The sequence below is a fragment of the Schistosoma haematobium genome, chromosome ZW, assembly GCF_000699445.3.
Source record: "Schistosoma haematobium chromosome ZW, whole genome shotgun sequence".
Classification (NCBI taxonomy): Eukaryota; Metazoa; Platyhelminthes; class Trematoda; order Strigeidida; family Schistosomatidae; genus Schistosoma; species Schistosoma haematobium.
The window spans coordinates 82969644-82994539 of NC_067195.1; the positions used below are offsets into that span (position 1 = coordinate 82969644).

Sequence of the window (24896 nt, forward strand, 5' to 3'; positions counted from 1 at the left end):
GTTATTTGACTTATTTAATTTCGTTATTGACAAACGCGATTTAAGTCGACGATGATATACGAGAAAAGGCGATAACAATCATTTATACGATCAAAACTGGAGTCAGATCCACGGGTCACTAAATTGATGAGCCCTTCAACGAACATCGTCCGATCAAAATGACGGCAAATAAAAGGGCCCCACTAAAGTTACACAAAAGTAAGTTACAGACATGTGATGAGTAATGGGATAAGAAATGTACACACACCTATGCGCTCATATAAAAACAGTCAAGATTGATAAGCGAATAATTAACAAGGTCAGAATGTGACTCAGGTAGAATGAATAGAATGGGTTGTCCGAAAGCTAGAATTAGGCACATGCGCTTAACATAATAACCGACACTACATCGCACCTCTGTACAGTCAGAATTACTACTTCACCCTCAAACCTTGTGTTCGCTCCTCTTAGTCATACGTTCTTCAACCGACCTGTCTAACACGGAAGTACCTTGAGGAACGATTGTTGCAGTCAGTATAGCTCGGTTGGTTCACCAAGACAGGCAGGCCTGATCACTACGTCAAGATAGAAGTGGCGGTTGTGACCTGTTATCGTAAATCTGGTTGGTTTTTCCATAAATTATAGTCATGCCGAATTCCATTCACAATTATTTTTGAAAGACTGAATTCATTAAATAAAGACAATTATCAGTACCTTAATATATAATTCATAACCTACTCACTAAGATATACCTTAATAGCATTAGCTAGGCATTTAATTTATCAGCCAAGAAATGGTACATGTACATGATAATGCCCATCAACCCAATTATTAATAAACAATATGTAATGCTATATGCACCAATTTAAACATCGGTAACAGAAATGAAATAAAATTCGGACACAAAAAGAAATTTCCAAAATTAATTATATATCAGTAATAACAAAGTTACGGTCAGTTTTCATTAATCCGTATTATAGTAAACAAATTATGAAACGCTGATTGGTTAAATGTGAATCATTTTAAAGGTTACAATTTATTGATCCAAAGCATGGATACATACACATATATTTTAACATATTATCTTAAACTAGTACATACAATATTGGTAAATGTCTGAAACCACTGGTACATGTTATAAATCATGTTGTATTTCAAAACGATTAGATGGGAAGTTAGCCATTGTCACTGGATCGAACAATGGTATCGGATTAGTGACAGCTGGTGAATTAGCTCGTCGTGGTGCTCGTGTCATCATGGCATGTCGAAATATAGGTAAAGCTGAAGATGCCAAAAATAATTTATTGGAGAAATATGGTGCCGATAATCCACAGAGTGTGAACATTGATGTAGCGTGTAAACAAGTGATCTCATCGTTGAGTCCAATCTACCGTGATCAAGTAAGTTCATTATTTCCAGAATTAAACTGAATATGTAGTCTAGCTTTAGCTATTGGTTTATGTTATTATTCGCTATCTATATGCGATAAATCAAGTGATAGATGTAATACTAATAACCAATATGCTTCTCATTCTAATTCAACCGTAAATGAGATTTTCTTTCACGTTAGTTATTTGTCACTCTGTAATCATAAAACTATCAAGTTAGTCCTGTTATAAAAATGTCATTTTCAAATCTAAAATCCAAAATAACCCTGAAATATTGAAGTTGTGAAACCGGCATTCAGGACAATTTCAGTTGAAGTTTAATAGACAGATAAAATGTAAGAAGCCGTAACCAGTAGAGTTCAATCATGTCGAGTGTGAAACAGTTACTCATCCCAGGTAACAGCTGAGGATGATTCAAATGAAGTCAGACATTGTTTTAACGAATGACTGGAATATTTTCCTCTCTCTCTCTCATGTATACTATGTTAATACGATAACGAGACTAACCACGTCATATCATATCCAGAATTCACGACCCAGAATAAAGAACCAGAATATAAACTAGATAATACTTCATTCAACAGAATTACAAGCAGTCAGTCTCAGTGAGTCCGGAGTAGACATCAATGTGAGAAATGGAAATTATAATATTTAGTAATCCGTAGGTTGTGTTTGTTTGTCCACACTCAGTAACTAATCATATTTTACTTTCAATACCACACATCAGACATATATAACACTTGATGCCAGCTCAATGATCCAGACATTAGAGGTTCACGCACGATGCAAAATGCCCTAGCTTCTGTTTCAAGATGAGGGTTCATGATTGCTCACAGATGACATATCCCATACTGGGACAAAACGGTCATTCAGTGTTTACAGGTTTTCAATGATAGTCTAATTTAGATCAAATTAGTTATCTCAATCAACTAATACACTCTCCACAAACTCTTACTGACGACTACTATCCGATACTTAATAGGTACTAGAAGTATAATACAGCATAAATAGATTATTATTATTATCTTTAATGAATATTAAGAAATATTACCAATATTTTGTTAATCTAAACTTGCACATTTTATTGACATTGATTAATTCGAATACACCTCACTTAATGCAATGTTCCTTTTGATTAGAGTATAATTAGTTCTCACTATAAATCCAGCTTAATTACCATAGTAATTAATTAGATATTTTGTTGTAACTCATTACTTTTATTAGAAAAGTGAGATATTTTTAAGAAAATCCTGACTACAATTAGAATGTAACAAGATATCACGCAAATATTTTCTTCTTTCATTCTGACTAATATTCAGATCTTTCTAGTTACAGTGAATCATCTGTGGTGGTCGGTGTTAAATATAATCCTTAAACTTCGTATACAGTTCGTCTTGATAACCGTCACTAGATAACGTCCGAACGGTGTATTAATCAGGTGAATACGAAGTGTTGATTACGTTTATAACTGTACCACATACAGATAACCAAAATTATAGGTACACTAAACAAGCATGAAAGAGTTGTGCCAAAAAGCAAGCCGGCAAGCGAGTGACTGCGCGAGTCGAATGAGCGAGTCGGCGAGTCAATGAACAGGATTAAAATGCACCTATATATACATAGTGAAATGAATGAATCATCGAATCAATTAAACGACTAACATTAAAGCTAGCAGAATTAATATATTTGTAGGCAGTAAGCAATGCTCAAGCATACATATTCATACAAGCGCAACAATCATAAAGGTACAAAATGATATAATATAAGTTGTTGTTGTACGAATGACTCGATTCGTTAAGTTAACAAAAGAAATTAACCAATTAAACGTGAACAAACTCAATTTCACATAAGCTACTATACATCTATGAATTTGTCAGTATAGTATAAAATTTTCATAGCCAACATATCACTAACTTTTAAGATGAATATCAATAGTTAAAATATAATGTCAAGCTTAGTGATTGTATTAGAAAATTTTCGAACATAATACAAAATTACTAATGTGTAGTTACTTACTTACCTACGCTTGTTACTCCCAATGGAGCATAGGCCGCCGACCGGCATTCTCCAACCCACTCTGTCCTGGGCCCTCTTTTCTAGTTCCATCCGATTCTTGTTCATTTTTCTCATGTCTATCTCCGTTTCCCGGTGTAATGTGTTCCTTGTAGTTCCTCTCCTCCCTTGGCAGTGAAGATCTCATGTGAGGGCTTGTCTTGTGACACAGTCGGGTGCTGTCCTCAATGTGTCCTATCCGCTTCCAGCGCTTCTTCCTGATTTCTTCCTCCACTGGGATCTGGTGTGTTCTCTCCCACAGTACGTTATTGCTAATAGTGTCCGGCCAATGGATCTGAAGTATTTTGCGTAGACAATTGTAAATAAACACTCGTATTTTCTGTATGATGGCTTTCGTAGTTCTCCAGGTTTCTGCCCCATATAGTAGAACTGTCTTGACATTTGTATTGAAAATCCTGACCTTGGTGTTGGTTGACAGTTGCTTTGAGTTCCAGATGTTCCTCAGTTGTAAATATGCTGCTCTTGCTTTGTCGATCCGCGCCTTCACATCTGCATCAGATCCACCCTGTTCATCAATGATGCTGCCCAAATACGTAAAGGTTTTTACATCTTCCAAATCTTCTCCGTCAATTGTGATTGGATTGGTGCATGCAGTGTTGTATCGGAGAATCCTGCTTTTCCCTTTGTGTATATTGGGACCTACTGTTGCTGAGGCTGCTACTACACTGGTCGTCTTCTCCTGCATCTGTTGTTGCGTTTGGGATAGAAGGGCCAGATCATCTGCGAAGTCTAGATCGTCCAACTGCATCCTAGATTTCCATTATATCCCGTGCCTCCCTTCAGATGTTGACGTCTTCATGATCCAGTCGATCATCAGGAGAAAGAGAAAGGGTGAGAGTAAGCAACCTTGCCTGACACCGGTCTTTACCTTGAAAGAGTCTGTCAATTACCCTCCATGCACAATTTTGCAGTTTAATCCATCATATGAACTCTGTATGATATTGACTATCTTCTGAGGCACGCCGCAGTGTCAAAGACGCTTCCATAGTGTTGTTCTGTTCACGCTATCAAATGCTTTCTCGTAGTCAATGAAGTTGATGTAGAGTGATGAATAGACCAGCTTCATTGAGTTCATCGGACATCGAAGCAGCACACACAGATTTGGGGAGAGGAACAAGTGCCGATGGACTGGAAAGAAGGACACCTCATCAAGATTCCAAAGAAAGGAGATCTGAGCAAATGTGAAAACTACAGTGGCATCATACTACTGTCAGTACCATGGAAAGTCTTCAACAGAGTGTTGCTGAACTGGATGAAAGATGCAGTAGACGCCCAACTTCGAGATCAACAAGCTGGATTTCGCAAGGATCGGTCGTGCACAGACCAACCAATATCAAAGTCATAATTTTTAATACGAACGTCAAGACAGTTCTACTGTATGGAGCTGAAACTTGGAGAACTACAACAACCACCATCAAGAAGGTACAAGTATTCATAAATAGTTGTATACGCAAGATACTCAACATCCATTGGCCGGATACCATCAGCAACAGCCTACCGTGAGAGAAAACAAACCAGCTTCCAGCTGAAGAGGAAATTAGGAAAAGACGATGGAAGTGGATAGGACATACATTACACAAATCATCAAACTGCATCACGAGGCAAGTCCTAACTTGGAATCGTGAAGGGAAGCGAAAAAGAGGAAGGTCAGAGAACACATTACGTCGGGAAATAGAAGCAGATATGAAAAGAATGAATAATAACCGAAACGAGCTGGTAAGGATTTCCTAGAACAGGGTCGGATGGAAAATGCTGGTGGGCGACCTATGCTCCTCCATGAGGAGTAACAGGCGTAAGTAAGTATGTCAAACTCATTAGAAAAAAACAACTTTCTAATGTGTAAAGAAATCAATAAGGTGGCTAGTTCCTACAAGCGGACTTTACCAGAACATTGAAAGTGCGAGATATTTTTCTCCGATTGGTCTTATTTAATTGATGAATTATAATTTATAATTATGGGATTGACAGATTACATAATATCTTCTAACAGAATTACTCATTTTTTCAAACTAAGAATTAGTTGTTTAAGGTGTGAACTTTGTCATTTTGGTAGTTTACATTATGGATTGAGTTTATTTGGAAACCCATAGAGCATTGGTCAGTTGTGTTATGACTTAAGGGCGTTGTGCCCTATTAATATATAATGTAATAATAACTCCAATTATCGACCGGACCAATGACGCTAAACCGGTACGAACAGTCTAATGTCCTAATCGGTCCTTCTTCCTGCCTAGCTTTGCCTGTTAAGTCCAGAACACCAATCCCAGCCTCCGCAATATGAATCATATATTTCAAACAGACTAGGTTTTTATACAAACCATAAAATAGAAAATAACATTTGTACAAGAATTAGCCAGATGTGGCTGTGAATGAGGGAGGTAGTAATTAATATACTGCATATAACTCAAGAACGGTAAATCTTATAATAAGTCTGTGGGTCATAATAAACATTAATATGCATAGTTTAGCTACTTAACAATTATACAGTAAAAATATATGTATCGTACTGGTCCATAAATAATTCTCAAAAGCTATCACTCAGAATTCTCGTTGGGATATAACAGTTGTTATGTTAAATTATCTAGCTTAATAAGTTGCACAAAAAACCTTACCAACTATCAAACTGGAAACGTGTCAATCTAACAGTGACTGACTTATTATCTAATAATTCACATTTCTTGATTCAGTCAATTGGCTATTATTCACTGATACTAATGATACATATTTTACAAATGACATGATAATTAAACTTCACTGGTCATTAAGTCTTTTCATAACTTCAATAATTAGTTGAGGCTAGGCACCGTTAGATGCCGGCTCAGTGGTCTAGAGGTTAAGCGTTCACGCGCGAGACCGAAGGTCCTAGGCTCGAGTCCCAGGTGCAAGGTCGTTGATGTGCACTGCACTAATAACACCTTTTAAAAAAAATGGTTTGTGAACTTCTATTCATTGAACGAAATGATGTTACATGGAAAGTGTATATCCGGACGAGAATAAATAAATGGTAACCGTTAGTAATTATTTATGGACTAATATTATATGAATATTCTTATTGTAAAACTATTAAGTAACTATATTATATGTATATTCATATTCCTTTCATTATAAGCTTTTATTTGGCCTACTGATTATTATCATACTATTTACTATTCTTGAGATATTCCCAATTTATTAGTAACAATCACAATCACGACCACTTTTTGGCTTGATCTTGTACAAATGTTATTTTCTATTTAATGATGTGATGTGATCTATTTTTGCTTGTATATAAACCAAGTATGTATGAAATATATAATTCGTATCACGAAGTCTGAGATTGGCGTTCTGAACTTAACAAGTAGAGGGCTAGGCGGGAAAAATACCAATCGGAACTCGAGGCTGCCCGTACTGTTGTGTGTGTCATTAGTTTGGTCATATTATTCAGTGTATCTAAAATGGCAATCGTATTTCGCGATAATCGTAAAGCCAAGGTCATAACACAAAAATTATTTAAATCTGTTTAAAATATATTAATTACTTAAACAATTTTATTGTATTGAAACTGTTTTATTTTAGTTTATATTATATAGTACCCATTATCATTGCATTCAATTTTGAATTCACCTTTCAGTTAATCATTGAACAACTTGATTTAGCTTCTCTACAATCAATCAGAGAATTTGCCAGACGTATAATAGTCACATATCCAGAACTTCATTTTCTTATTAACAATGCTGGTCTTACAGTTGGTAAATATGAGAAAACTGTTGATGGTTTTGAAATGACAATGGGTGTTAATCATTTTGGAACATTCCTACTAACGGAATTATTATTACCTTTGATAAAACGTTCAACTCCATCTAAAATCATTAATCTTTCATCAATGGCACATTATAAAGGTCGTTTAATTAAACCAGATTTACAGTTAAAAGAGAATGAATATAATCAGTTAAATGCATATTGTGATTCAAAGTTAGCCAATGCAATACATGCTGCTGAATTAGGTGATAGACTTCAGGACAGTGGAATAACTGTTGTTAGTGTACACCCTGGTGCTGTAAAAACTGATCTAGATAGAGATATAAAAAGTGGTGTAATGGTAAGTGATCCCCTTCTGTAATCATTAATATCCATCGCTTTTTCAGCGGTAACCTAGTTTCTTTTACAGATGTAATTACTAAAGCATAAATAGCTTTGAGATTGGAAAAATGTGGAAATCTTAGACAGAGGAAACTGTAAAAACACCAGAGAATTTTTAGAAGCCTGGCACTCAGGTCAATTAGCAATCAACAAGCATATTGAAATCAACCCAATTTACCAACCAATCAGGAAAATCATGCACAAATATAGGAACAAAAATCAAACCAGTGGGAGATACAGCCAAAACAAAGAAGTAAACAATGACAAATTTAAGGTCAATAAGAACCAATGAACATCGTGGTGCACAGAACAAGCTGTGAAACATATATGAAGAAATTCGAACACTTCACTTCTATCTGAAGTTTGTGCTGATGATGTCGTTCAGAAAAACGATGAAAGCTTAACGACCAAACCATCCAACTCAGAGAACAAAACTCCACCAACATCAATAGCTTAATAAAAACACATCTACAGAACTAGGAGAAATCTTGAAATTTAGGATAATGTTGTTTATTTAACCTATTGATCTGTTTGTAAAAAAGATACCCATCATTTCGCTGAGTAACATCAACATTGTCATGATCATACAAAGCAAGCTATAAATGAAATATAAAATCTAAGATAATCTAATAGTTTAGTTATAACGATCCCAAAGTATAACCACCTGAGTACTTATGTAAACGACACAGTACTGAATTCCGATTTCTCAGAAGATTAAATAATTGAAATTTATATTCATTTGATTTTTTTACTTGAATCTTCCCATTAATGTTTAGCACTGCAATTGACCAGTCTCTTATTGGTATATATGCATAATTTGCGTATTACCTCGGTATTGCCTTAATTCATACGCATTATAAGCAAAGATGGATAGTGGTTATCGTCTATTTATTGATTTTACATATTGTTTTCATCGGTCTATAATAGTTGTATTTGATTTGGTCATAATCTATGTAACATATGAAGATGAGGTCGTTTGTCTGATAAATAAAGCTTTCAAATTAGATTTTACCATTAAGTTAAATGATATATTAGTTAATACAAAACCAATAATTAGACAAATACTTACGACATAATATAAATATTTAATACATAAAAACTCAGTTTATTCTGAACATTTACTGAATTAAACTTTATCTTCAGAAGGGGTTTTGTGGAGATTTTAATAATTTCAATAGTTGAAACCATGAGTCAATTGAAGCTAGATCACCATGAAAAACCTGGAGGCATTGGACGGCCATCTCCTCCTAGTATGGGAGTCCTCAGCAGTGCGCATCCACGATCCCGACCCCGCGAGACTCGAACCCAGGACCTATCAGTCTCGCACGCGAACGCTTCACCTCTAGACCACTGAGCCGGCATCCAACGGTGTCAATGTCTAACTTCATCCAATCCACGGAATTGCGCCACTGTACAACATTGTCTTCAGTGAGCTGATATCTCACAACAGACCTGGTTGAACTCCACTGGTCACGGCTTCCCACTAGAAGTCCACTAGAGAGCAGATGATTATTATCAGAAGGGGTTTTGTGGAGATCTTAGTAATTTCAATAGTTGAAATCATAAGTTAATTGAAGGTAGACTGAAGACATTGGTGTACAGTGGCTCAATTTCGTGGATTGGTTGAAGTTAGACATTAACACCGCTGGGTGCTAGCTCAGTGGTCTAATGGTTAAGCATTCGCGTGCGTGACTGATAGGTCCTGGGTTCGAGTCTCACGGGGTCGGGATCGTGGATGCGCACTGCTGAGGACTCCCATACTAGGAGGAGATGGCCGTCCAATGCCTCCAGGTTTTTCATGGTGATCTAGCTTCAATTGACCCATGATTTCAACCATTTAAATTTTATCTATTAACTATGTTTGAATTTTTACATTAAATGAAATGAAGTTGGAATAATATCACACTAGAATATGTTGTTATGCAATTAACCTGAAAGTGAGTAAAACAAAACTTAACATAACATAAATAGATCTTTAATCTCGAAACGATAACTGTACTTGTTAGGTCTATCGAAGCGTTCAAGTCACCTAATTGAGATACGCACAAAATCGAAATTTACAAGATAGTGATTTGTCTAAAATAACTATTCCTTATTAAATAACATACAAAAATGAGTTACAAACCTCAACTTGTGAGTTGTCTATAGTGTTTACTGAGTCTTTTTGTCTAAAATAAAAACGCTTCCTATAATAGTAACATAATGAATAATTACAACATACGATAATGCAAATGACAGCTGTTAGTTGTGTTTAAACTTGGTAACAGTTTAGTATCAAACAAAAACTGAACCAAGAGCAAACAGTTTCATCCTATTTGAGACTCGTCAGCTAGATGTACCTGCATCCAAGAGTTTATGTTCATTTCAGGACTCAATCTTGGTTTGTTTTTATTAAAATCCAAAATTAAAACATTTGATATTATTTGTGATGATATAAATTCTATTTTAAATTGAACTAGAAAATATTTAAATAAATTCACATTGAGGAAAATTAGTACAACACATTTAAGCTCACATGTTTTGTTTAAATTAAATTATAAATAATTGTTTTTGTGTTTCAAGTTATTATCAACTTGTGATGAGATTATAATTTATGGAAGATCTCTGAGTGACACTTAAGGTGAAATTGAGAATGTCCACCTACTCACTAGATCTAATTCAAGGTTACAAAATAAGTGTGATGAATTACAATTAAGATTTACAATGGCTGGTTATGTTCAGGAATTAGATTTCGTGGATTTCATCACCAACTGACATCAGATAAAATGTCGAAACACTCTCTAACCAAATGTATAAATGAATCTCTCACTAAAATCCAAAATATCTTATCCTCTTCTAGAGCTACCTGAACAGGAAATCGGGTTACAGTTGGCCTTAGTGACCTGAGGGCGTGACCGCAGTAATTAAGGGAAAACTTCTTGAGACCGGTCACACACAACCATTTTGTGGGTGACTTTTGTGTTAGTTTCGTATTTGTTGAGAACTGATAGCATAGCTAACGGATATCTGTGAGATAATGTGAGGTGTGCATCATTAGGATCAACTTATTCTAATTTCACCCTTCCCTGTGGGAGTGCAGCATGTCTGTCATGCTGGCTGTGTGAAGGGAGAACCTTACTACCGTCACACCTCCGTACGGTCAGCACTACTACTTCACTCTCAAAACTTGTGTTTGCTCCTTTTAGTCATATGTTCTTCAACCGATCTGTCTAACACGGAAGGACCTTGATGAATGATTGTAGCAGCCAGTATAGCCCGGTTGATTCACCGGGATAGGCAGGCCTGATCATTACGTCAATGTAGGAGTGGTGGTTGTGACCTGTTATCGTAAATCTGATTGGTTCTTCCATAAATTATAGTCTTGCCACACATTTTAATTCATCAAGTGATCATTGAACAAAATATATTTAAACTAATAAAGTCTTAAATCCAAGCACATCCTAACAACTAAATCGATTAGATCCAGCTGATTACTGTATTTTGAATACTGAATACTAACGTTTTCGAATGAGCTATGGATGTAACTCATTTCGATAGTTATTCACTGATCAGCTCTCTTTTATATCAATTCTTCTGAATTCAAACAATTCACGCTATCGATGCCTTGATAATCGAAGAAAACTAATGTAAAAAAGAAGGGTGTGACTACAGTCAAGAAAAAACCAGCACCGTTAACTCTCAACTGCGAAGATGATGATGTCGCAAGCCCGATCAGCTGGCGGTTTAGTAATGAATTAGCCAAAATATGCACGTCAGTCAAATGATTAATACTGCATAAAACAGCATGTTCAATAACACAAACAGAGGTCGGCAAGCACCCCTTATATGTTATCGACAACTGTGTTTATAAATTTACGAGTACCTGCCATAGCAGTTGAATCGGACGGACAAAAAGGAGGTCATGTCGTAGATATTTTGAACATGTTCCAAAAGCCTTCTTACAAAAGAGAACTACTTTAAACAGCGCAATTACTAAAACTCTCTTGGGTATAGGATATCAGGTCGGTACCGTGCAATGTTTCAATGTAATTAATAAACACACAAGCTCCAGTCTTCTAGTTTCCTGAAGCCAGTGCTATCAGGTGTCAGAAACCTGATTTATGTGTACCAGAGGAGACAGTTGCTAATCTTTCTATACCTATGTGACAAATATTCCTTTATTACACAATAAAAATTTTGTTCAATTCTTTACTTCAATTAATTACATGATGACATCTCTTTATTTCGACTGTCTTCTAGAACAGTAATTTTACTTTAATTTAATAGTTGACTTCATGAGTCAATTGAAGCTAGATCACCATGAAAAACCTGGAAGCACTGGATAGCCGTTCCATTCTAGTGTGGGACTCCTCAGCAGTGCACATTCACGATCCCGCCTCACGACCTATTGGTCTCATGCGTGAACGCATAACATCTAGACCACTGCGTTGGCACCCAACGGTGTTAATGTATAACTTCAACCAATCCTGGCATTAAATGAGCTTTACTCAAAATATTCTTTCTTATTAGCATTTACTCATCACGTAACAACATTTGTGTAGCCCCCTGGACCTTTCCCACAATATTTCTCTATAATATTGCAGTAAATTGATATTCGAATATTTTGAATACATAACTTTAATAATTGATGATAAATATGTTTCTTGTTGTATATCTAATTCCGATATAACAAAAATTATGTTCATTAATAATTTCCAATTCTATGCTCAATTTATCTCAGATTATTAAGTTCAAACTTGGCGTTGATACTTACAAATTCATTTAACACACGAGATTAATCTTGTTCATATTTTTATCAAAATTCTCTTTCTTAGAAATATTTCATTAAAGTAATAAAGCCATTCTTTATTGGTCCATGGAAAGGAGCACAAACTACATTGTACACAGTGTTGTCAGACAACATAATCTCTGGTGGTTACTATTCAAATTGTTCATTGAAAGAACCGTTAACAATTGTCAAGAATAAAGATGAAAGAAAATGGTTTTGGAACAAGACATGTGAACTATTAAGAATCGAAAATACAACATAGACAATTGTTACTTTTGACAAAATCAAGAGTTTATTTCACATTTCTAAACTAATGATTTTGTTGGTATTTTGGTTTAAAAGTTGAAAATGCATAAAACAATTCCGATTATTGAAGTGGACATGTTAAGGCTAGTTATGAATGAAACAAATATACACATACATGAATATATAATATGCTTAATAATCTATCAATATCAGTAGTTTCAATAAATATAGGTGGAACACTCACTAGCATCTAGGGAATGAACCAGGAAGCATCGGTTCATCTGTGGTCTACTCTTTCTCTCTCTCTCTCTCTCTTTCATTCTACTCAACCAATCAAACCAACAGGAAATGAGTTTTGTAATGTATAAGAATCAAAATGAAATGTGAACGCATCACAGGTTGTTAGATGTTCGACCGTTAACAACTAGTCTTTCATACAAAATCAACATGCCATATCCATTTATCCACTCATTCATAACATGGGCGATGTAATGAATGTTACTACCATCCAATGATTAATCCATGTAGTTTAATTCTCTGACTGATTGTAAATTCGATTTAATGAAAATGTCAAACCACTGTCAGATGAGACTAAGTCACACCGTATTTTTGTTTATTTAATTCACTTACATCAAATATGAGCGTCTCCTAGTCTGAAGCTGGTCAGCTTACGGAATTGTGAGTAACTGGCATGGACAAATATATACAGGTGATAGAATAAATAGAAGGATTAAACTAATCTATCTGTTCGAATGTTAGAACAAATCACGTAAGCGTGTGATAACAGAGATTTACTATCGAATATTCAACCAATAACTAATCAACGAATGTCAATTCATTTCATAAACAGCCTTATCAGATTGACAAAATGGTTTCATCACAAATAAGACTACGTTGTGAAAACATTCATACAATACATGATTGATCCCCAGTGCATTATTTGTCCACGATCATAATGTTTATTTAATTAAGTGATGGAGATACTAATGAAACCGTCACTTTGTCATTTACATTTCTTATAATCAATATAAAACAAAGTAGTTACTAGAAGATATCTTGAATAACTCGATTATTGCTTGAGATATTGAATATTAGTGAACTTCGGAAGCTCTCATTTATCTTTTAGTGTCAACGTCTTTAGTATTAGTGTAAGGGTTCCGATAGCACAACAGGAGTATCAGTATAAATCTCGCAACTGATAAATGACGTTTTATACTAAGTATTACATCATGAATCTTCGGCGATGAACAATGATTGAAGTATAGATTATTTTCATTGCATTAAATTCAGACTGTCTATTCTACAATCCATTTTATTTTACTAACTATAGTAGAAATTGAACTTAACATAGTTTAATTAAAAACGATCGATTTGATCAAAAATATCATGATGTGAACTAATCCAAAAACATTTGGACATATATTTCTCAGTGTATCAGTTAATATCAATATGCTCGGAAGTTTTGGATAGTCATCTAGAGTGGACCTTGGAGATTGTGTTGTTTGAGATACGTTCATGTTGAAATCATGAGTCTATGAAGTTGAAAAAACTTAATTGCGGAACTAAATTTCATCATTCCTGATCGACGCCGAATGAAGTCAACGACGAACACCAAGTATGTTTTGTCGAGTAAAGCACTCGTCGGAACAGTTTCACTAGACAACAAATAAGTATAATGTTCCACAGTGCCTATTTCAGCAGCACATACAAATAGAGAGGAAAACATATGCTGTATTGTAAAGTTTCCCATTCAGGTCATTCCCATCTAAGTCGACGGAGGGAAGTAGTGAGATATCCGGTTACTGGATGGACATCGCATGTAGATGGCCCAGAAGATCAACACTGTTACGAAGGTCAATACACCTGCTTCAATCAACGTTTCGATGGACAACGTGGCACAGACTGAGGCAAACAAGGAAGTGGCACGGCAACAGTGACTTTCTTTTAAATGGGAGACGAGAGTAGTATATGCTAATTCGGTTGACATATATAAGTAGTACGTAACACTCATCCGAAGTGGAATACATGACAGCAGACGATTATAAGAAGATCAAATTGAAGACAACAGGAATGTAAACTGAGAGTAATTGGTATAACTGCAGGTATGAGGGAACAATGAATTTTGTAAGGGAAACATTTAAAAGGAGATGTACAAATATTCGATTTAATGTAAGGTTTTCACATTTTAACAAGTCATTCACGTTTGATTTATGGAGATGTAATTTGTAATACAATTCAAGCTAAACTCACTCAAAAAGTGATTATCAACTTCATTGTATTCGAAAATTTGAACAATGAATGTGCAGTTCATCTTAATCAAACTTTGACGCAAAAATTCGTGCTTAATCTTCTAAATCAGGACATGACAAAATATCAGTGATAAAAGTCTAATACCCATCTTGTATTATGGTCAACTGATTGCTTATCGAGTGTAGAACTGAAATCGATTGATGAATCTGGCCACCTAATTAAGTGCTCACATACTCTGTTTCTCTGTTAGCACCAATCAATCCGCACATTGAAATCATATTACCCTTCACATTATTGGAAGAAAATTAACAAATGACAACTTTGAAATCACGTATTTCTTTCTCTACCTTGACACATTATTATAGTCACTTTCAAAGTTTACAACATTCTACATACGGATAGGTTGTTGAAAATCGACTGGTTAAAGACACGTCTCTCAAATTGTGACACTATTCTGATCTGAACTGAGAATACATCCGAATTTGTAAACATAGTTTCACACATAACGCACGACCAGTATACAATCGGTTCGATAAATGTCTGAGACGATTGGGACTTGGCACAGAGCATGTTGTATTTCGAAACGATTAGATGGGAAGTTAGCCATTGTCACTGGATCGAACACTGGTATCGGGTTAGTGACAGCTGGTGAGTTGGCTCGTCGTGGTGCTCGAGTCATCATGGCATGTCGAAATCTACGAAAGGCTGAAGATGCCAAAAATAGTTTATTGGAGAAATATGGTGCCGATAATCCACAGAGTGTGAACATTGATATAGCGTGTAAACAAGTGATCTCATCGTTGAGTCCAATCTACAGTGACCAAGTGAGTTCATTGATTTTACAATCGATTCAAGTGAATCCGTGCCTGAATATTAGTTATTGGTTTATGTTAATATTGAAGTGTGATGTTTTCATTTAAATGTTATTGAACAAACCTGAAATCTGTTGAGCACATGACAACATTTCCGTCTATCCATTCATGGAACCCTTACATTGTGGAGTCGATATGCTAGACTATCATTCTGTCCTACAATGAGATTTAGTAATGAAACTTAATTATGCTATATTCCCGAATGTAGTCAAGATGAAAAGAGGATACTTACATTCGACTCCATGTAACTTCTGAGTATAACGAAATTCAATGACCAGTTTTTAATCACAGTGACTGAATCATAAATCATTGAAGTGGATGTTAGCGTTGCATTCTGGAGTAAATTACTCGATAATCTGAATACAGTAACTTCCAGTGTAAGAGTAAAGAACCTGACTACAATGTAGAATGTGAATCACGTTGTATGAATTGATTAGTAAAGGGAGATGCATGTGATTAAATATGAGAGCACCCACACTTACGTTGTACGGCAATAAACACCTACTACAAATATCGTCCAATCGTTCTGGTTAATTCTGCATTTACCTAATGGAACTGTTTAGTATTGGGCGACAAAAACACATTGGAACATTAGTTGTGATTTAGTGGTTGGAGGTGCGTGGAATCTACACATCATAAATACACAAAATATGGCAAACCAGCGCAACGTCTTCTGTTCGATTGAAATGAAGAACTTACTACCGATATCTGGAAGTTTGATTAATAAATCTACTTCACCTAAAATATCTCTTCTACTCATATTTTCTATTAATGTCAATCAGTTTGTGTTTCATTGGGATTACCTTCCATTTAGTTATGTTGGACAAAATGTTCGTTTCTCAGTGTTTTTATTGATTAGAACCCTGAAACTTTAACATGCTAAAAACTGTTCTAAATTGTTTCTAATTGCATGCTAAGTTTCCAGTGTTATTCAATCTCAAAAATAGTTCAATACTGTTGACAGAACTAAATGATTGAATATGTGGAGAGTAGTAGATTAAATGAGAATCATATGACGAATTCGTTTGATAGACAATTGAGAATGTTAAATAAGAAAGATTGGTTCAGCGAATAGCTTTCTTTTCGGCGAATTCATTTTCAAAGCTGTACAATTGCAAATATATATACTCATTTCGAAACTCAAGAAGCACTGGACAACGGGGCGGACAATATCATAGAAGTTCAATACGGCCTTTCTTCAGGATACTAACAAACTCAACAAATTCAAGATAGTCCTCAGCAACAAGTTCCAGGCCTTTTATGATCTACTCAATGGAGAAGGAACTACTGTGGAGAGCAACTGGAAGGGGATCAAAGAGGCAATCACTTCAACATGTCATGAGGTCCTGGGTCACAAGAAGCACCATCACAAGGAATGGATCACGGTTGATACACTGGATAAGATTCAAGAAAGAAGGAACAAGAAGGCAGCAATCAATACCAGTCGAACAAGAGCAAAAAAAAGCCAAGGCACAAGCTGAATACACAGAAGTTAACAAACAAGTGAAGAGGAGCATCAGAACCGACAAACGTAAATATGTGGAAGATTTAGCAACGACGGCGGAAAAGGCTGCAAGAGAAGGAAACATGAGACAATTGTATGACACGACAAAGAAACTCTCTGTAAATCGCCGCAAACCAGAACGACCAGTGAAAAGCAAGGAAGGCGAGGTAATCACCAACATTGAAGAGCAAAAAAACAGGTGAGTAGAACACTTCAATGAACTCTTGAATCGACCAGCTCCACTGAACCCACCCAACAACAAAGCAGCACCCACGGACCTCCCAATCAATGTTGGCCCACCAACAATTGAAGAAATCAGCATGGTCATCAGACAAATCAAGAGTGGCAAAGCAGCAGGACCGGACAACATCCCAGCAGAGGCACTAAAAGCAGACATAGCGGCAACTGCAAGGATACTCCACATTCTCTTCAATAAGATTTGGGATGAGGAACAAGTACCAACAGACTGGAAAGAAGGACTTCTGGTCAAAATACCGAAGAAAGGCGATCTCAGCAAGTGTGATAACTACAGGGGCATCACTCTTCTCTCAATACCGGGAAAAGTCTTCAACAGGGTATTGTTAAACAAGATGAAGGACTGCGTAGACGCCCAACTTCGTGACTAACAGGCAGGATTCCGTAAGGATAGATCGTGTACAGACCAAATCGCAACTCTAAGGATCATTGTGAAACAATCAATTGAATGGCATTTGATAGTGTGGACAGAACAACACTATGGAAACTTCTTCGACACTACGGCGTCCCTCAGAAGATAGTCAATATCATACAGAGTTCATATGATGGATTACACTGCAAAATTGTGCATGGAGGGTAATTGACAGACTCTTTCAAGGTAAAGACCGGTGTCAGGCAAGGTTGCTTACTCTCACCCTTTCTCTTTCTCCTGATGATCGACTGGATCATGAAGACGTCAACATCTGAAGGGAGGCACGGGATATAATGGAAATCTAGGATGCAGTTGGACGATCTAGACTTCGCAGATGATCTGGCCCTTCTATCCCAAACGCAACAACAGATGCAGGAGAAGACGAACAGTGTGGCAGCAGCCTCAGCAACAGTAGGTCCCAATATACACAAAGGGAAAAGCAGGGTTCTCCGATACAACACAGAATGCACCAATCCAATCACAATTGACGGAGAAGATTTGGAAGATGTAAAAACCTTTACGTATTTGGGCAGCATCATTGATGAACAGGGTGGATCTGATGCAGATGTGAAGGCGCGGATCGACAAAGCAAGAGCAGCATATTTACAACTGAGGAACATCTGGAACTCAAAGCAACTGTCAACCAACACCAAGGTCAGGATTTTCAATACAAATGTCAAGACAGTTCTACTATATGGGGCAGAAACCTGGAGAACTACGAAAGCCATCATACAGAAAATACGAGTGTTTATTTACAATTGTCTACGCAAAATACTTCAGATCCATTGGCCGGACACTATTAGCAATAACGTACTGTGGGAGAGAACACACCAGGTCCCAGTGGAGGAAGAAATCAGGAAGAAGCGCTGGAAGCGGATAGGACACACATTGAGGACAGCACCCGACTGTGTCACAAGACAAGCCCTCACATGAGATCTTCACTGCCAAGGGAGGAGAGGAACTACAAGGAACACATTACACCGGGAAACGGAGATAGACATGAGAAAAATGAACAAGAATCGGATGGAACTAGAAAAGAGGGCCCAGGACAGAGTGGGTTGGAGAATGCTGGTCAGCGGCCTATGCTCCATTGGGAGTAACAGGCGTAAGTAAGTAAGTAATAATACTAATAATAAACTTCTGTTAAACATGGTGACAGTGAGGTAGAATAAACAAAGGTATTTTTAAAAAAATTTAAACAGAGAAATTGATAATCATTTGATTGTTAATGGCTTAAATATTCATCAAAAGATAGATAAGTAAATTATCATTGGGAAAGGATGGCTCAGCATGATAAGATAAAATGTTGAAAATGAGATTAAATGTAATCAAGAGGATCGTAGAAACAGAAATAAACCAGATAGGGGTAGAAGGTTTAAAAAGAAAAAGGAAGGGGAAGCAGATGGCTATAAAGGAAAAAGAGTATGAGGCAAAGAAAAGGAAAAAGAAAGAAAATTGTAAGACATTAAGACCATGGGTCGTATCCATCTCTTTTAGACACACAATTCTGGTTTTCCCAGATGTATGGATATTGCTTCGGCAATGCTAAGAAGATGCAATATAATTGTCTTTGAAAGACTTCTACTTACCTTGTAGATGACTTTGAACGCAGAGATTGTTTTGATTGAGTGACCTGTGTTCACAAGATGTTCGATTATAGAACTTCTTGTTGAGCCGTTTCCTCTTCTTCTTAGCCATGTCAGATAATGTTCTTGAATTCTTTTGGGTAAAGCACGCATTGAACGACCTATATACCTGGCTCCACATGAGCGGTTAAATTGGTAAATGCACATTGAGTTGGTCAAATAAGGAATCAGAAATTCGCCTCTTTAAGACTTATGTGGCTCTGTCACTCTTAAGTCGATGTTCGTGTATAATGTTTTCTTTTCGACTGAAGTTATTTGTGTTTCCGGTGGTTTCCGTCTTATGTTCTTATCAATGAATACCAAAGGACATCCGTTTTTGATAAGTATTGTGGGGCCCTTTATTCCGAAGTCACCGAGATTGGACGATGTTGTCGAAAGGGCTCTCCACTTTAGTGGCCTGAGATCTGACTCCATGTAGATCGTATGGATGATCGCTGTCGAAATATATATATCGCCTATCCTCGTATGTAATCATCGACTTAAATAGCGTTAGTCAGTAACGAAATTATATAAGTCAAATAACGAGAATGAACTTTTGAATACATATATTTTGTATATGAAGCGAATGGAATATAGAGAAGCGAAACGATGCGCAGTGGAGATGGCGGTTAAGCCAACTCCCCTTTAACCAAGCGTTAATCAATATTTATAATTACACAAAAGTAAGTTACAGACATGTGATGAGTAATGGGATAAGAAATGTACACACACCTACGCGCTCATATAAAAACAGTCAAGATTGATAAGCGAATAATTAACAAGGTCAGAATGTGACTCAGGTAGAATGAATAGAATGGGTTGTCCGATAGCTAGAATAAGTTATATGGGCTTAACATAATAACCGACACTACAATATTTCCTTCAAGAGGCCCAGTTCGCCATCGATGATCTCAGGCCTAAAAATTCTATGTATTCTCGTAGCGAGTAATACTGTTAAGTTTCTCTTTCGACCATTGGGGACTCAGCTGTGGAAACTTGATAACTGACCATTCCACATGTGTTTCCTGTAGGTAGATCTTTTTAGAGTTTCATCTTGTTTTTTGTCGTTTCCACATCAAGAAAGTGGATAATTTGTTTGTTTTCAACTTCACGTGTGAAATTTATTGCTGGGTGACAGTAATTAGATGTCTTTAGAAGATGACTGAATTCATATTTTTTGTCACAAGTGGAAGTTTTCTAACGTCGTTTTAAGTTGATTGCTTTCTAGACTGGCCATGAAGCAATTTGCTAGTAATGAACCAAGAGGGGAACTCATTGTTATACTATCCTTTTGCCTATGAATTACGTCGTTGAATGTAAACCGTACATTGCAAGTGCAACGTAGTAGTAGTTCATCCAATCTTAATCTCATTATTATTTACGTAATTGCAGATAAAAACTGATGGTCTCTGTGACAATAACAGAGTGGTGCGTAAATATCACGTGATAAAAAGATAACGATCTCCGTGACTATTGGGTTCAATTATAATAGATGTTCTGTAAATTAAACGACGTATTATTCTTTATTGAGATAATTCGAATTAGTATAAAATGTTACGATTTTGCTAGAATGGTTTCCTCATATTAAGAGTACAAAACTTTCTTTCTTTTTCATCACATTTGGTCCATGGTTATTATCTATACAAAACATACTTCCAAATTATCTTTCAGCTCATCATTGAACAACTTGATTTGGCTTCTCTACAATCAATCAGAGAATTTGCTAGACGAATCACAGTCAATTATTTAGAACTTCATTTTCTTATTAACAATGCCGGTCTTGCAGTTAGTAAATATGAAGAAACCATTGATGGTTTTGAAATGACAATGGGTGTTAATCATTTTGGAACATTCCTACTAACGGAATTATTATTACCTTTGATAAAACGTTCAACTCCATCTAAAATCATTAATCTTTCATCAATGGCACATTATAAAGGTCATTTAATTAAACCAGATTTGCAAATTCAACCAAAAAAATATGGTGAGGTAAAAGCTTATTGTTCATCAAAGTTAGCAAATACAATGCATGCTGTTGAATTAAGTGAGCGATTGCATGATAGTGGAATCACTGTTGTCAGTGTCCATCCTGGAGCCGTTAAGACAGAGATTTTTCGAGATGTCAAAGACTGTTCACTGGTAAGTTGAAAAACACAGAAATTAAGCCGTTTTCGTATTTCAAATTTCCGAAGTACATTGAAATGTTTTGCAAATGAATATTTTATTACTAACACATTCAATTTAATGAAAATTATCACTTAACTCATTCTCAAACTATCAATCATGATTGAATCACAAGAGCGTCTATACTTATCATTCCAGATGAGTTCGATTTTATGATGAAATAGTTGCCAAATTACCAAAGTATCAACATCAAATGATGTTGTCATAAAACTATGACTCTTCATCCACTTATACTGTCAGTAACTAAATGACTCAAGTAAAATGGGTATGACTTATACGTTAAGATATTCATTGATGAATCTTCTTAAATACCTTTCATCTGTCGGATTCACCAACTTCAACATAATTTAATCCCTTTACTGGTCAGGTTAATGTTTATTATCTTTTAAATAGATATTTCATAACAAATTTATTATTCCTGGTGAATGTATTATTCTTCCTGATTTCTATTTAGAAATGTATCATTGCAATCAAATGGCTAACATTTATCAATCCATGGAAAGGAGCACAAACTACATTGTACACAGTGTTGTCAGACAACATAATCTCTGGTGGTTACTATTCAAATTGTTCATTGAACGAACCGTTAACAATTGTCAAGAATAAAGATGAAAGAAAATGGTTTTGGAACAAGACATGTGAACTATTAAGAATCGAAAATACAACATAGACAATTGTTACTTTTGACAAAATCAAGAGTTTATTTCACATTTCTAAACTAATGATTTTGTTGGTATTTTGGTTTAAAAGTTGAAAATGCATAAAACAATTCCGATTATTGAAGTGGACATGTTAAGGCTAGTTATGAATGAAACAAATATACACATACATGAATATATAATATGCTTAATAATCTATCAATATCAGTAGTTTCAATAAATATAGGTGGAACACTCACTAGCATCTAGAGAATGAACCAGGAAGCATCGGTTCATCTGTGGTCTACTCTTTCTCTCTCTCTCTCTCTCTTTCATTCTACTCAACCAATCAAACCAACAGGAAATGAGTTTTGTAATGTATAAGAATCAAAATGAAATGTGAACGCATCACAGGTTGTTAGATGTTCGACCGTTAACAACTAGTCTTTCATACAAAATCAACATGCCATATCCATTTATCCACTCATTCATAACATGGGCGATGTAATGAATGTTACTACCATCCAATGATTAATCCATGTAGTTTAATTCTCTGACTGATTGTAAATTCGATTTAATGAAAATGTCAAACCACTGTCAGATGAGACTAAGTCACACCGTATTTTTGTTTATTTAATTCACTTACATCAAATATGAGCGTCTCCTAGTCTGAAGCTGGTCAGCTTACGGAATTGTGAGTAACTGGCATGGACAAATATATACAGGTGATAGAATAAATAGAAGGATTAAACTAATCTATCTGTTCGAATGTTAGAACAAATCACGTAAGCGTGTGATAACAGAGATTTACTATCGAATATTCAACCAATAACTAATCAACGAATGTCAATTCATTTCATAAACAGCCTTATCAGATTGACAAAATGGTTTCATCACAAATAAGACTACGTTGTGAAAACATTCATACAATACATGATTGATCCCCAGTGCATTATTTGTCCACGATCATAATGTTTATTTAATTAAGTGATGGAGATACTAATGAAACCGTCACTTTGTCATTTACATTTCTTATAATCAATATAAAACAAAGTAGTTACTAGAAGATATCTTGAATAACTCGATTATTGCTTGAGATATTGAATATTAGTGAACTTCGGAAGCTCTCATTTATCTTTTAGTGTCAACGTCTTTAGTATTAGTGTAAGGGTTCCGATAGCACAACAGGAGTATCAGTATAAATCTCGCAACTGATAAATGACGTTTTATACTAAGTATTACATCATGAATCTTCGGCGATGAACAATGATTCAGACTGTCTATTCTACAATCCATTTTATTTTACTAACTATAGTAGAAATTGAACTTAACATAGTTTAATTAAAAACGATCGATTTGATCAAAAATATCATGATGTGAACTAATCCAAAAACATTTGGACATATATTTCTCAGTGTATCAGTTAATATCAATATGCTCGGAAGTTTTGGATAGTCATCTAGAGTGGACCTTGGAGATTGTGTTGTTTGAGATACGTTCATGTTGAAAACAGTGACCATAAACCGAGCCCCAATGTACTTAGTCTATAGGCTTACATTGTTTACCTTTCGATAATCTTTTTTGCGCCAAACTATACTACTTTATTAATCGAAGTAAATAATTTCACTTTTCGTTATTTTGAACATACAATACATCATACTTCATGTTGTTGTTTAGAATTCCTAAAGCATTTGCGTAAATTTATAGTACTCCTTTTACATATCGATATAACTATATCTTGACATGTGTCACATTTACTCTTGGTCTTTTTTGAACTCATTGGATCTGTGTTTTAATGTGACAGTTTTCATAAATTGTCTTCTTAATCCCCATTTCCAATGTTCACACTCATTCTTGAACTTAGAAACAGTTCCTTGTTATTATTCATGCAATCGTATGTTTAGAACATTCTTAATGCAATTACCTCAGAAATTGATTTGACCTTCTATGATCACTGACGTGTTAAACCTTGTAAATAGATCACTATTTCCTAATATTTTTATAATAATAATAATGGAGCTTTGTAGACAAAAAATTGTTTTAAATTCTCGCCTTTCACAAGTAACTCCGTCGTTTGATCAGATGCTTCGATAGCATTAACATAAATATTGTTCATATCTTAATACATATTATTGCTTACACAAAATATACAATAGTGAAAGTACATCATTGCTTGCCTGTAGCAATGAATATTGTTGCACGTAATTTATCCTAACCCTTGGACAGATGAATTATTCTAATCTTTCAAGTCTTTATGTCGTCTGTGTGTATGAACTTGAGCATGATATTGTAATATGTTTATGTACACTAACTAGTATGTCTTTCATGCTTATAAATACTGTCACTCATTATTGAGCAGGCATGTTTACCTTATTCACCCCTTATCTCTTGTTACCTCTTGGCAGTAACAGATTTATGAAACATATGAATCCGAAATCATTGTTGTATTTAACTGGCTTTATTTCATTATTCACCAACGCGAATAAGTCTATGAAGTTACACAAATTTAATTGAGGAACTATATTTCATCATTCCTGATCGACGCCGAATGAAGTCAACAACGAGCACCAACAATGTTTTGTC

General features: G+C 35.5%; 1 protein-coding gene across 3 annotated transcripts; it reads left to right on the forward strand.

Moving 5' to 3' along the window:
- Positions 1–1063: 1063 nt before the first annotated feature.
- Positions 1064–23701, forward strand: RDH11_1 (retinol dehydrogenase 12 (all-trans 9-cis 11-cis); the record flags this gene model as incomplete). Of its 3 annotated transcripts, XM_051212481.1 has the most annotated exons (6): positions 1064–1379; positions 7051–7518; positions 12374–12514; positions 15369–15647; positions 21163–21630; positions 22130–23701. In XM_051212481.1, the coding sequence occupies 6 exons, from the start codon at positions 1092–1094 to the stop codon at positions 22343–22345; spliced, it is 1860 nt and encodes a 619-aa protein (XP_051072668.1). The 3 variants fall into 3 exon arrangements, with proteins under 3 accessions (XP_051072668.1, XP_051072667.1, XP_035587696.2); XM_035733753.2 differs by lacking the exons at positions 21163–21630; positions 22130–23701 and having other exon boundaries at positions 1092–1379; positions 15369–15743; XM_051212482.1 differs by lacking the exons at positions 7051–7518; positions 12374–12514; positions 15369–15647; positions 21163–21630; positions 22130–23701 and adding an exon at positions 1418–2054.
- Between the last annotated feature and the right edge of the window lie 1195 nt (positions 23702–24896).